A 15910-nucleotide genomic window follows, 5' to 3' on the forward strand; every position below is an offset into this window, starting at 1 on the left:
CTGAAAATGGCACCTCAGTGCTGGTTCACGTCAGCAGATTCTATGGTTGCCGTTCCCGTGTGAAAGTTTTCTATCTATCGGAGGTGCCGCTGAAAACGCTTGTGCTTTATTATCGGGGAGAAAAAAGTCATAAATTTTCTTAAAATTAATATTTTGGTGTAAAATTTTCATTTTTTTCTTTAAAAAAAAATTTCAATATTTCAATTTATTATTATTATTATTATTATTTCTCTCAATAGTGTTACGTATAAGCCTCATTTGGTTTCGATTTTGTTTTAAATCTTTAAGATTTGGCAACACAATTAAGGTTGTCGATTTCAGAAGTCTTTCTTGTTTATTTTTCTTTAAATGTACGGTTTGTTTGTGTGACGTGTAAAAGAATTGGCATGGATGTTTCATTTAGAACTATTTTAATATTCTTTTTCATTACATCTATATCATTTTTCACTATAGCTAGCGAAACACCTTATTATGGCATGTGTGCTAATCCAACATGTTCAGGTAATAAATTTTATTAATAGTCCATGCTCTGCCAAATTATAACGGCAATGAAGAGATTTTCAATTTTCTAAAATATTGTGGTTTTGCAAACTTTTTTTTTAAAAAATAAAAGCGAAATCTAAACATTATGGCGTACTCTAAGAGGTAGCCTATCTAAAATTATGGATGCAATTTGTGAGTGATGCCTGAAAAGTAATTTTCAAAATTCATCCTTAAAGAAATTTTACAGTATGGTGAATAAAAGTAATTCATTAATAAGGCTATTTATGTATTTTACTTATTTTGAAAGTAATATATTCAATTTATAATATTTTTTGATTAATTCTTTGTCTTTCTGAAAGTATTTGCATTAAATTATTTGTTCCATGATATTGGGAAATTCCATAATCAACCGAATAAAAAAATTATATATCACTAACATATTTCATAAACCTGTAAAATTTGATTACATTAAAAAATTGTTAATGTAAAAATTTTTTGTTGTCTTTAATTTATATATTTATATCCATATTTATGAAAGATGCATGAATATTATGTTTCTAAATTAGAAGTAAAGTATTTGAATTACAGAGTTATGCTTATAAGATTCCATCTTTGAATGTAATAAGATATTCACTAATTATTCAAAATGATTTCATTTTCTTTATACTGATGTTCAAAATATTTCCTTGAATTAATGACTTCCTTCTTCATATTGCATGATTCACTTGTAGAATAACATAAAATATCTCTTGATACCTTAGAGTTTGAAATTAATCAATAATCATTTTTTTTTACATCAGTTCTTTTCAATCATAATATTTCTTAGGTTTCTACTTTTATTACTGCCTTTTTCTTTTCTAGACAAAGATTGTTTTTCTTTTTTAATGCTCGCATAGGCTTCTTACAAATAATTTTAAAGTTAAGTGCAAATTTTAATGAAAATAAAGCAATCTTATAGTGCAGATAGAATATTTTTCATGATTGTAATTTAATATTTATATTTTACTGCATATTTCAATTTTCTTGCTTTTTTTTTTCTATATCAATCCTTTTTTTCAAATTTTTCTGTTATCTTTTTTTAGTTCTTTAATTTGTATAAATAATTTCAAAACATGGTTACTTATAATTCTTATTATAACCTTTTATGGTAAATACCAAATCAAAAAGCTTCTTAACCCGTATTAAATTATATAGTCTTTAGGACTCTGTCAATTATTGGATGTATTGAATGGCATTATGCAAGTGCTGCTGATAAAACAGACTGTTGAAAATGAAATTAAATATGTCATTTTGTATCTAGATGTCTTCGTTTTCTATGGATGCTATCAATTCTTTGATTGTAGCTGGTCTCAAACTATAAATATTGTTTGTTGTATTCTATCAAAATGAAATTTATCTTTTGGGCTTTGGAAAGAGTTCAATTCTATCTTTGTATCGAACTGTTTTTTTACAATAGTTCCATCAATTTGGTCTTCATATTGTGAGGGCATTACAAAGGTTCCACTATCTGCAGAAGTGATAATTTTTTCATTTGTAAATGTTTCAACACATTCCTGTTATGAATTCTTATAATCACCAATCCTAGTATTTTCCAGGAAAGAGGCCCATTCTGATTCTCATGCAGACTACTATTTATAATTAAATATTGATAAGTTTGCATGATGATTTTTTCATGGTATCGCGAATTAATTATTTTTTAAACATATAATCTTTGTATTAAAATTTATATTTGTAAGATATAAATGAAGTAAATTAATCAGAATTGTGGATTCCCAAACTTTAATAAGATTTTGCCTTCTTATTTATTAATTTATAAAATTTAATGTATGTTATTAATTATTTATGAAATAATTATTCAAAGATATGCAGTTTTAAGACATCCTGTATTTATAATATCTGATAACTTTTTCAAAATATAATTTTAACAAATATAATATAAATCTTATATAAATATAATATATACAAATTCTGAAGTTTTTATATTGAACTTTAAAATAATTTATTAAAAAAATATTTTAATTTTTTTTTCCAGTAAGAAATATATTTTCTTAAATGAAGTAAATAAAACCTTGTATCTGTTGTTTAACTTTTTTTTAAATTGAGTTTTTAATCCAAAAGATTTCAATATCTTAACTAAATTTCGTTTCATATAAAGGAAAATGTAGAAATATAGTTCACTATACCTATATATAAAAATGTATTTAAAAAAAACATTTTAATTACAAATGTTTACTCTTTGTATATCCAATTTTTCATTGAAGTCTATGATATCTATTGCACACACACACACAAAAAAAGCTTTAATATCAATTATTTGTATTTAAAATTTGATTTTATTTAAATATACCACTTTTTAAAAGTATATTAAGATCATATTTAAGACTACTTTATTGAAAATAATGGTCTTTTAATTTTCTCTATATTCTAAATTAAAATTATGATAAAGTTTTTTTTCTTCAGTAGAAGCAATTTTTAGAGAAATTCAAAAACGGTTTTTCTGAAACATAATCGGAATTCTTGCAAAATGTATAGTAAAATATTAATTTTTTAAAGAAATATTTGACTGTTTGTATTTTATTGCAAATGTGAATTTATCTATGTTCACATTTGCAATACTGTACTTCATTGACACTAATCTTTTGTCACAAACTCTTTGTATACTTCTTTTTTTTAATGTCAAGAATTCAATATAAATTATCAATATATATGTGTGTTTTTTTTTCATTTAAAAAATATCTTATCTTTTCAAATAATTTAAGAAATAATTCTTAATCAGCATTAATATTCTAGTTTACTTATTTAAATTGTCATTCATTTTCAGGGGCACTTAAGTGTAGAAATTTAAAATTGTAATTTCGATTTAATTAGTCTCAAATATCCAATGATAAACAAAGTTCATGAAATCATTTTTTTTTTCCTTTTTATTATTTGCTAGATGCCTTATCTAAAGTTTATGTTGAAGTAAAATATTTTATAATTAAATTAAATGCTCATTCTCTTTTCTTTTTTAAGAACCCATTGGGCAAGGCATGGCTATATTGCGATATGCACCTGGTGAACATGATAGAATGAAAATTGATGTAAAGCAAGTATTTGACATTTATGTGAAAGATTATGGAGAAAAGAAACATCTGCTAGGTATTATGGTATGTATATGCACAGCAATTTAAATTCTTTATATTAAATAATTCAGATTTTAATATTTAAACTGAAAAATATCTACCATAATATTATATACTTGATTAAATTTGGGTTATATAGTCTTAATTCATTCCGAACTTATTTAATCCAGAGTTAAAAAAAAGTTTTGTGCCTTTTCTTTTTATAAAAAAGTCAATTTTGAAAGTGAAATATAAAAATTTCAAGAAGAATAACTTTTTATCTTGATACCTGACTTTTCATTTCTACAATCATTTGTCAGTAGATTTTGTTTACAATTATTATATTTATAAATTGGTCCAACGTGAATACTGATATTTTTAAATCTTATAAGAGAGTTTATTCCTTTCATAAGTTTAAGCAAAAGCTTTTTGTTATAAATATTTCCAAATATAGAAGTTTCTTTTGTGAATATAATTTATTTATTTACTTTTTATTGAATTCATTAGATCATCTTACAAAGCTTTACATTAAAAAAACAGATGCAAAATTTAAAAGTGACCTTTAATATATCTGCCAATCTTGAAAACCTTGATTGAATTCTCAATTTAGGTATGAAAAAACAATTAATTTCTATCTAGAGCTGTAAGAATTTTGATTCTGACAATTTAAAAAATATTAATGTTGATAAAAATTATTTGCTTTTGAGCCAAATGATTCCTTATGAGACTTTAAGAGGGATGGAACAATTCTAAAAAGAAATATGTAATATTTATTAAGTTAGAGTATCTAATTTTTATTCATAGCTGAAAAAATTATTAAAAGGATCAGACTAACTGGTTAACATTTAAATTCCTAAAGTGTTTGCAAAAAAATACATAATTCTTTCAATTTATAAATGAATAAAAGAATATATTCTATTTTAATTAAACTTGATAAAATATAGAATTAAATTTTGAAGACCTGAAGTTTCAAAAATAGCCACCAAAATTGTGTTATTGTTGTAAAATTTTTTCTTCAAACCATATGAATATCTTTCCTGAAACATTTTACTAATTATAGGTCAGTATTCAAACTCAGTTTATTTATTTATGTCTGTTAAAACTGATTAGGAATGCATTTTGTATTTCTTTTGTTGAAAATTCATGGTTAAATGCCTGATCTCCCATCTCCACTTTCAAATATTATTTTCATAATAAAATGTTACAATTATTTGTATGAAAATATTGATAATTGTATTAAAAATCATAATTATTTTTTAATTTCATCAATGATTTTTAAATAGTTTTTAGATAGTTACATTTTTTTTTATTTTTTATTTTGAAATTCAAAAGGATTGAATATTTTAAGTTAGAAAACTTTTGTAAGAATATGAATTTTTTTTCCCTAGTAACTTGATATTTGTCCTAAAAACTTTAATTTCGATGTTTTTTTCCCCCCATTTCTTTTCATAATGTTCCGCTCATAAAATGTCCCTTTTACTTTCAATATATTTGGTGAGTAAACAATTCTAACAAAAATATTTGTTTTGAAAATGAACTGCACCTGCTCCCATCATATTCATATTTGTCAAAATGCCAAAACTACTTTATTTTGTCTGAAAGAGCAGATGAAACATAAAAAAAGTAATTTATCTATCGATTTGAAGGCATGTAGAATGATAGAATTTCTATGCTAATAAATAATATTTGTTAAAAAGATTGAAAGTTATAATATTTCTACAAATGTGTTATGCTATGCATGTTGTATATTACTTTATTATGCAAATTTACATATGTTATAAAATTAAGTTTATTCCTCCATATGAATTCTATGATAAAAAAAAAGTATGCTATAGAATTTAAGGTGACAATTTTTTTTTTTTTTTAATTCTGTATATTTTATATTTAAATTGTATATCTTTTATTCATTCTACTCCTCATTCTCTTTAGCTTAAAACAGTTTGATATGTATATATATTCAGTAAATGTTCATAGTTCATTCTGTTCCTCATTCTTTCCAACTTAAAACACTTAAGCTATATATATATATATATATATATATATAATATAGCTTATATTATATAATCATTACATATTCATAGTTGCAAACACACATGAATAAATGCATGCCACAAATATATGACAGAAATGCAAATAGACATGATGCACACAAACATAAATTCATGATGCATTCAGACAAGCATAACATATAAATGCACTATATGGAATATATTCGTGCTTAATGCATATGGACAGACACATAAAGTTTTTTTTTTTTCATTTTTATTTTATGACTATATTTTCTTTCTTTATTACTAAATTTTTTAATAAGGATTTTATTAGTTAATTTTAATTTTAACTATTTTGAAATTAAATATTTTGCTCAAAATGTTAATATATTGAATGGAAGTAAAGCATTTGTGAATCAGATATATTTTGCAATACATATTTTTATAATTTAGATCAATGGTCAGAAAGGCTATGTTCCAAAAAATGTTGTACAAGAGCAGCGTAGTTTTGTGAAAGATTTGGTTCCAGCTGTTGTAGAAGTAAGTATTCCCAAAATGAAATAGTTACATTTCTAAAAGAATAGAATTAGAATAAGATTAAAAAAAAAAGAAGTATTAATATTGCATTACTGTTGAAAAGTATCCAAAAATTCATGTATTATTTTGTTAGCATAAATAGTTTTGGAAGAAATTTGTTATAAGCCTTTAATTATGTTAATTGCTTTATTTTCATTTCCCTCCATGTACTTGGTGAACATGACCAATTCTAGTTTTTTTGTGTAAAATTTGTAGTACTAAACTAAATCTACCAATATATATGGTATATATAAATCTATGCCATTGCTTAATTCTATACTAATCAGAAGAAAAGGGACAAGAGAATTTGATACAAAAGGATACAGTTTTTTCTTCATTAATCTTAAAAAATAAAAAAAAATGCAAAAATATTTTCAAATTTTCTTGTCAGAATATCTTTAGATATAATCTATGTTGATTTAAAGTTTCAAATAATAAAATTATTTTCTATTATTGTGAAGTAACTTAAATTTAAACATTTTTGATAAAACATTGGTTGCTTACTAACTTTTAATATAATTTATTTGTACCAGTATGAATTTTGTAATATCAAGGCATTGTGAGTGATAAAGGATAGACTGATTTTAAAATGCTTTTATTTTCCAAGTATTTTTTTTTTTTTGCTGTTTTTTTTGTATGATTTATTTCTCTTATTATATTTATATAAAAGAATATTTGAATACCAATGATATACAATAGATTTTCAGTTTTAATATTGAATAATTTTACAAATTGGTTTTATATTTGATTTTAATTTTTTTTTAAATTTGGTTAATAATTAATATTTGATTTATTGATTTGCATTTGTAAATAAACAAAATTTCTTAAATTCCAAAATATTTTGCAAATATTCGATTATGTAGAAATTATAAATAGTAACAAATTGAAACTAAATAATTCTAAAACAAAATCAATAATTGATTATGGTAAATTAATCCCAAATTAGTGACCATATTTTCTAAGAGCATTTCATTTTTAAACTTATAATTATATCTTTAATTCATATTTTTAACAATATTAATTAGTGAATGTCTTGAAATTGCAGCAACTTAGATAAATGAAATTTAATGTGTGATTTTGTTACTAAACTTGTAACTCTGTGTAATAATAAAATTTTGATATTGGTTGAAGATAAAGCATCAAAATGCAGACTCTGTCTCTCACCTCCCTATTTTACTTATGTAGTTGTTTGAAAATAAACATTTGAACACTCAGTACATTCACAATCTTATCTAAAGTTCAGTATTTTTATAGAAGTATAACACTTTTTTTAAGGTTCATGCAAGGAAGTTTTAGGGATTCTGTTCTTATTGGTTTCAAATGAACTTCTACTAATGCTTTCTATAGAATCTGGCTGTCTTCTGGTCAGATATCTGTTAGATTGTTTCGAATCAACTACATTTCAGCTTCCAAATTCCAGTGACTTGCTTTCATTTGATTTTATATTTTTCTGAAAAATCAAAATATATGTATCATCAATTAAAATCTTCAAACCTTGCTCACAGTTGAATTTTAAACATGATTTGCCACTATTCAATTCAAATTTTAATTCTTTTTTTATTCTAAATTTTTAAAGTGTATAATATTTTACATTTTAAATTTTGTTTCAGTGTAAAATTTTAAATGAATTATTTTTTATTATAAATTGTTAAATTGATTCGGCTTGTGAAGATGGTTATGGACAAAAAATTAATATGTTTTGAAATGTTCGTGAAGTTAAATTTAGTCTGTGTTTTGAAAGAATTTGAAAAAGTTATTACTCATATTGTCTACTTTAAAGTATTACTATTGAGCAAGAATTTTAATACATATTTAGTTATTAAATATTTTTAAACATATTTTTAATAATGTAATAATAATTATTTTTCTATTTCAGTATATGTATACTCATACTGGAAATCAAAATCAAGGGGCTAATCAGCTTCATGTTTCAATGTCTCGTCAGGAAGTTATTCATCATGTCACACCTGATTCATACTCTCATGAACAAAACTATCATTCTAATATTCCTTCAGAGAGTTATCGGTATCATCCTGGCGGTAATTGTAAGTATGCATTTTGAAAAAAATCTGAATTTTAATTCCATATCTTTTTGTCAGTATCATTGATTGTCTTAAAAAGATACTTTTTTTAGTATATGTTTGAAAATGAATGATATGATTTCAAATTGTAAGTGACTTTAAATTATGGTATTGATTTATCAAAATCAAGTGTAATATTTGTAAACTGCATAGCTTTATTTTACATCTATTAACATAATTAGTTACAATGATATACATGTTAATTTTGTGTATATGGAGATTACAGTAACTAAAATTTTGTATCGGTTTCATTACTTGTCCCATTTTTTATAATTATAATTGTATTAAAAAATTGTAAGCATATTTTTTTTCATTTTTAAGTAATCCTTATAGGAATTCTATCTACTTCAATTGTTTTTATAACAAAACTTAGGAAAAATTTGCACAATTCTTCATCAATTATGGGCCTTAGAGCCCCCCAAACACTTCTTATTTAAAAATCTGTCTATCTAGAGAGAGAGAGAGAGAGACTTAGCGCATGTTATCTTTAAAACTATATAATAGTGTATATTACTTATTTATCAAAAACATTCCTAATCTGTTAATTATAATGATTTGCTGTTAGATTGCAATTCATTTATAAAATTTTTTATACATTTCTAATTTTTTTTAGGGGCTGGTGAAAGCTCTTATGCATCTCCCCATGTTCATGTGATAAGTAGTCATGTTGAAGCTACTGTGACTTCACAGACATCAAATGTTGCTCAACAACCCAATTCTTGGGAATCTACTAGTCATATTTATAGTACACCAGAGAATTCAGCTTCATCTTATTCTTCTGGTGTTCAGCAAGGTACATACCAAAATACTGCACCTCATCAACAATATGCTGACTCTACATATACAAGTGGAAATCAACAGCAAGCTACATACCAAAATATTGCACCTGAAAAGTATTCTCAATCTGCATATCCCAATGAATATCAATCATCTCAGTATTCTAATAAACTCCAAACATCATTTTCACCACAAGTGCAAAGTAATATGCAATATGCCCAAAATTCTCATAGTAATCAAATGTATGCCAGTAATACAGCAAATAATGAAGCACAAAATTATGTTCATAGTCCACAGGTGGAAAGCTCTCATTCAAGTTATGCAGATAAAATTCAGTATTCACCTGATGGGTCAGTTTCAGCACAATATTCAAGTCAGTATGTAGATAAAGCATCTTATGAATATATGTCTTCATATGCTTCACAAAATGAAAGACCTCAAATAGATATTTCAGGCACAATTGCTGCTCTTAAGGCGCAAGGTTATGATGAAGGTGAATTGATAGCTTATTTTCATGGAGAAGGTGCAAATCTCTACCCTAGTCATTCACATTCTGGACAAGGAGCACAAGGTACTTATGGGCAATCTAGTCAGTTAGATTATTCCAGTTCTGGACAATCTAGTCAGTTAGGTTATTCCAGTTCTGGGACTGAAGTGAATCAAAATTTTGGACATCACCATTCAACTGTACCATCTCAGATTGCATCTTCAGAAGAAAAAGCTGAATATCCATCATCAAATAATCAATTTTATAGTAGTTCTCAGATTCAACAACCACCAGCTGTTAAAGAATCTTCTCAGCAGACAGCATCTGAAGTTGTTCAGGATAATGAAGAAGGTGATGATAGTGGTGAAGTGTCAGATAACGAAGCTGAAAGTGAAACCTCAGATGAGAATGATTCTAAAGAGTTACCATCTTCATCAGTCGAGGAAGTGCCAAATTCTCAGCATTCTGGAAAACAAGTGAATGCACCTTCACCATTTCCACAGGAGGCACTGCAATCAGTTATTCAAAAAACAGTTGAACAGACTAGTAATACTCAAGATATAAGTTCAGAAACTATAACTGAATCAAAAGTATCTAAAGAATATCATCAAAGTACTGCATACCCTGATTCTTCTCAAAGTAATTTTAATAAAGATACACAGAAAACAATTGTCATGCCAGATGTTGTAGTAAGTGATGAGGTTTCCACTACTGATAAATTTAAAGAATCATCTATACCTGATTTTGTAAGCTCATCAAATTTAGCGCCAAATAACACAGTGGAAGATAAAGAGGAAACTATAGAGGTGATAGATGTGACAATTGATGATTCAACAATTGGTGATACTGAAAGTGATTATGACAAAAGTGGACTCTTTTTTGATAATGAAGAAGAAACATTTCACCCTGAAAATATTAATGAAACAGATACATCATTAGATAAAGAGCAAAACAGCGATTTGGAGAAAATATTGAATATTTCTGAATTGGGTGAATCGGAACAGAATGGATATTTAAATGCATATCAGATTCGTAACTTGAAAGGTGAACAAGAAATTAAAGATAGCCAGAACCCTGAAATATTAGATGAAGATGGAGGAAATGTTTCTAGCTCTGAATTTGATTTCTATGATTATATTGATAATACCATTGAGGTCATTAGATCATTTGTTGATGTTGTATTATCATGGGTGAGTTATTTTTCACTTAAGATTCTTATGGTAGTCCCTTTCTGCTTGAAATATTTTTCCTCTCCATATACAAATAATATTTAAATAATCTACTTGCATTTGCCAACGTTTTTATATAAATAAACTGGATGCACATGCATGCAAATCATTTTTGATGAGAGCAGATATCTAAGTTGTCAATAATAGTTTAAAAAATTATATTGAAAAGAATTGGTGTACATGCAGAAACTGAAGCCACTGAATTAACTCTGATGTGGAATATTATAATCAAATATTTACAGTTAAACATTTAACATATAAACTTTTTAATCTGTTTTATTGCCTTCCCTTTACAGGATAGGATCCTTCTTAAATGCAAGATTGAGATTTCAAAAGATCTTTGGACCTTTCATTTCTTAGGTGCCGTGTTTAGAGAGGAAACTGATTTCCTGTCATTTCCTTCCCTTGATTTTTTTTTCTTTCTTTTTAGTGGGAAAAAAATCTGAATATGATTTTATTTTATTTATTTATTTATTTTTTTTTGCACTATGGCATACTTGATGTTTAGCATCCTGTCTTATAAATTTTCACTGTATAGGAAAATGCTTGATTCAAAAACATTCTTTCTTAAGACCATTAATCAGATGTGCAAAATTTATACATCTTTTGCCTATTGTTAGAAACATATTTAATTTTGAAATGATAAAATTGATATAGTTAATTTTGGCCTTAATATTTAAATTATAATAAAGTCTTTCTTTTCAAGCTGAATATTTTAGATAACAGAAAAAAAATATAAGACATTCCCTTCAAATGTATCCAAATGTGTTTTTTAAAATGAAAATATATTAAGTTGGTCTTGCTTTTTGAGTAAAGTACATTTTTTCAGATACTTTCATTTTAGTTTTTGAAAATTTCCTTGCCTGACTTATTAAAGTTTTGCTAATTTAACATGTTTCAGACTCCAGAACCACTTTATTCAGTTCTTATGGATCTTGAAGGCAAGGGCATCTCTCCTAGAGTTCCTGTTTTTACTGCACTATGTGCTGTACCTTCTTTAATCTTGATTATTGCATTTTTTTGTTTACAGGTAAGCAATCGTAAATTTATTTAAAATATAATAATATTTTGATATAATTAAATCTAAGCTTTATCCTTAAATAATATTTTAAAGAAAATTTCTACAGCAGTTGTTTAATCGTAAATTAATCTGTGCCAGAATCCTGTGACAATTGATGTGTGACTATTGGATGGCTGAAGGAGGGGGGGGCTGAGGTGAATGACAAAACATAGTTAGTGATATGCAGGGTAAGGTAATCAAGGGATCGCTGCATAAAAAGTTTCATTTACATTTAAAATGTGTAATTATATATATTATAGGTGTTGAAATCGTGAAATAATAAAACACAGTGTATATTTTAAAAGTGTTTACTATTTTATTATTAGTCAAACAGTAGCATAATATGTGTTATAAATATAAAAGAATAGTTCTAAAATTTTATTTTACAATTCTGAACATAAATAAGAATTATAGAAAATATTATAAAGTTTCCAGAATCAAAAATTAAATATGTTAAATATTTTTATCATTTTTTGTCATTACTTATCAGTTATATATTACATATATTGATTTGAAATACAAATCATATTTATGAGAGTAAAGATTAATAACGGTGGTATGATTTTAAGGAGTTATAAGTTTTTTAAAATATGTTTCTTATTTTAAGAAAAAGGAGTGCTAGAACAATATTCATCAGTTCCATAGTAAAAGTTGTGAATTAAAACAGATACAAGACATATGAATATGTAGCATATGGATATACGAATTTATTTTTGTATATATGTAAATTTATATTGTAAAGACAAGAGCATAATTGTATACATTTTTAATTGCATACAATTTGCTTTATAAACTATTAAGCAAAATGTATAAAATTATGTTCTTAAATAAATTATCTTTATCAAAACTTCTGCTGAATATCATGAACAAAAGTAGAAAAAGCATTATATTCATTCATCAACCATTTTTACCATATTCTTCAGACCTTGCTCTAATGACTAAAATTTTGAAGAAAAAGTTTATTTTTCAAGAATATTTCAATAGTGACTGTGCATCAGAAACTCAATGCATTTTTTTTAAAGAAAATTTTGTTTCCTGTATTTCATTAGTTCATTATATCAAAAACCAAATCTAAAAGAAAAATTGAAATAGAATTTAAAAGCTACGTACATTCTGTCAAAATCTTTGTTTCTGTTTAACTACCTTTGTTTTTTTAAAAAAAAGAGTTAAGTAAAGTTTGAATAAATTATTTTCATATCCTGATTTTTTTTACTACCTTTTTGTAGCCTAAATTAAACTGGCAGTATTTTTAGGAAATTCATGAAAAAAAAAAAAAAATAATTAAGTCTAAATTATTTTTTAAAAACAAACCAAAATAAGCTATAAACATTTCACTTCACCTGTGTACTTCTAAAAAGTAATCACTCTTTGATTTTTTTGTCATAAATTTTTAATGCATAAAGTTTGTTTTAGGTATCATTTTACTACTACTACTACTACTGTAAAATATTTTTTGAAAATATGACACATTTCTGCTGAAATGCAAAATTTTAGATTTTTTTAGAGTGAAATTATACTATTCTTGAGATAAGTTAATTTTTTATGCAATAACTCTGCAATGTTTTTAACATCTTGAAGACTTTTTGTATGAATTATTTCATTTTATTGTTCAATTACTCATATTTTATTTCTTATTGTTTCTGTTGGGTATATGCATTATTTTATGAATTTCAGCCTTTTTTGTTCCAGGGCTATGTCTTATCTGATTTTTGTGAAGGAAATATTAGATTGTTTTTTACTATTTCAATTTTTCTTCTTGCAGGAAAGATCAAATGAACAAAAACTAATTGGTAAGTTCTAATTAATTCATTTTCAATTATTTGCTTTGAATTTTTTCATTAGTACAATTTCTATTGTTAGTTTATAATCAAAATGCTTGAAGTAGAAGTTTTGTTATATTCTAATGCCTCATTCATGTTCTATTTCTTTTCAGTAATATTGTTATTCATAAATCCTTCGAAAATAACTTCATTTTTTCAGTTTGCTTCCATGAAATATTTTAATAATTCCATATAATGAATGGCATATCTGAAATGAATTCTGTCATTCATTTAAAGAATGAATTGTAAAATATGCCTTTTACTTTTATTAAAAAAAATTATTTGAATGCTTTGGAATTTGAATTGTGTAAAAGAAAAATACTGTATCAGAAATTAACAAAGCATTTGGTATTAAAAGTAATGATTTGAAATTTTATACGAGAATTGTAAAATATTTTGAATACTTCAGGGATGTTTAAAAACAGGCTAAATAAACGTTTTACAATTTATAGAAAAAGTATGAAAATTTTAAATTATAAATTCTAATTTATCTTAATATATAATACATGTCTTGAAATATGATAACCATTAAATGTTATTAAATATTGCTATTTTCATAATCAATTTTATTGTACCCAGTTTTTGCTCTAATCAAATAAAGTCATTACAGTAAATAAATCTCATTCTAAAATGATAAATAAATGTTTGCGTAACCATACGCTTCTTCTGAGGTTTAAAGTTATTTGTCAATCTGAATTAATTATATGCATTGGTGAAATTAACAAATATGATATACTATTATTCACCTCCATTTTCAATTTATTTTCTAACAATAAAGCATTTCCCTATCATTTTATTATCTTTTTTTAGCAGTCATTAAGTTTAAAATTAAAATTCTATGATTGCATATATAGTCTCTGTAGAATGAAATGTTATACTGGCATCTTTGTAAAATAACATTAGGGACAATTCATCAATATATCAAATGTATTGTGAGAAGGCACAATATTATACAAGAAAAAAATGTGTGTTTTATAAATCTATGAAATTTTGCCTCACTTTTATGTGATTATTATGGTTTAAAATCCTTGCTAAAATAAAATTTAAAAAAAGTCCCCCTTCCCTGCCTCTTATTATTGTATTTTGAGGAGCCAGGTGTTAGTTTAAATAATTTATCTGATTATTATATATTGATTACATTCTAAATTTTAAGTATAGCCCTTTTTATTTTTGCAGCGGAAAACACAGGTAATATTTCTATCATGGAAATTTTTATTCCCCAAGTTGTAAATATAAAACTGTATCTCTAGATTGAAAATATAATGCAAAATTAACTTAATTTAGAGTGGTTCATTCATGATACATAGGCAAATGGATGTCCCCTATGTGATAACATTGGTCAATGATTAAAAAGTTGCAGAAAGCAAAATTGCGGAATATTATTAATTTAAGGATGCTGAATCAGAATCTTAACTATTAGGCATAATCTCTTGGTACTTATTTGCTTTGCTTTCTGCTCCAAACATATGTCATTATCAGCCACATATAGTTCAAACAGCAGTCACCAGATTCAAATACTATCAGAACATTATATCATTATATACTATTCTCTATGAAATTTTATATTATTGGTATGTGAAAGATTTATAGATCTTGTTTTCTCCTTTTTATCAGTACATGAATGTATTTTTGACATGTTACCTTGATGGTATGAGAATTATTAAATTTATGGAGAAGTCATATTTGTTTCACAAAAACAAAATATTACTATTCTTGTAATATTCTGTTATTGTTTAGTACCTTTTACAAACTATATTTCAGTTACAAATTTGTCAATCAGGATAAAACATTGGTATCGCATATATGTTATAAAACTTAGGCAACAACACTTTATCAGTAGTTGAAAGAAACAAATGTTTCATGAAATTTAAAAGTTTACATCTTCTCATTGAATTTTTCTCTAATAATTGTTATTCTGTAAGTAATAAATTTGGGTGCTGTTTTTTTATTCACTACTTGTCTGATATCAAGAGATGCTATAAAGGCAAATGGAGGCCATCAGCATTAGTAGAATACAACTGGAATATCTTGCATGTAACATCTCATGATTCATATAGAGAGTGCAGTAATGACATATTGTATATGATACTAATATTCAGCTGTTTTTATTTTTATCAGTTTCATAATGTTTGTAATAATTAGAAGAATATCTTTTAATTCTTATGTTACAAATATCCTATATGACATCATATGAATTTTGATAATTTTATTTTAATAATAAGTAATATATTTTATAAATCTGAGCTAATCCAGGTTTTTTATTTTTATTTTTGAATTAAGTATGTCAAAATCAGTAGGTTCATACTCC

General features: G+C 25.1%; 1 protein-coding gene across 1 annotated transcript in view; it reads left to right on the top strand.

The window, feature by feature from the left end:
- Positions 1 to 318: 318 nt before the first annotated feature.
- Positions 319 to 15910, top strand: part of LOC129963661 (transport and Golgi organization protein 1 homolog) — a 37621-nt gene continuing 22029 nt past the window's right edge. Inside the window, exons 1-7 of the mRNA XM_056078158.1 lie at positions 319 to 501; positions 3496 to 3629; positions 6026 to 6112; positions 8025 to 8193; positions 8843 to 10683; positions 11624 to 11752; positions 13545 to 13572. Coding sequence (XP_055934133.1) covers positions 387 to 501; positions 3496 to 3629; positions 6026 to 6112; positions 8025 to 8193; positions 8843 to 10683; positions 11624 to 11752; positions 13545 to 13572 — 2503 coding nt within the window. The 5' untranslated portion in view covers positions 319 to 386. The remainder of the gene's footprint in view (positions 502 to 3495; positions 3630 to 6025; positions 6113 to 8024; positions 8194 to 8842; positions 10684 to 11623; positions 11753 to 13544; positions 13573 to 15910) is intronic.

This window comes from Argiope bruennichi, chromosome 1 (genome assembly GCF_947563725.1).
Source record: "Argiope bruennichi chromosome 1, qqArgBrue1.1, whole genome shotgun sequence".
NCBI classification, from domain to species: domain Eukaryota; kingdom Metazoa; phylum Arthropoda; class Arachnida; order Araneae; family Araneidae; genus Argiope; species Argiope bruennichi.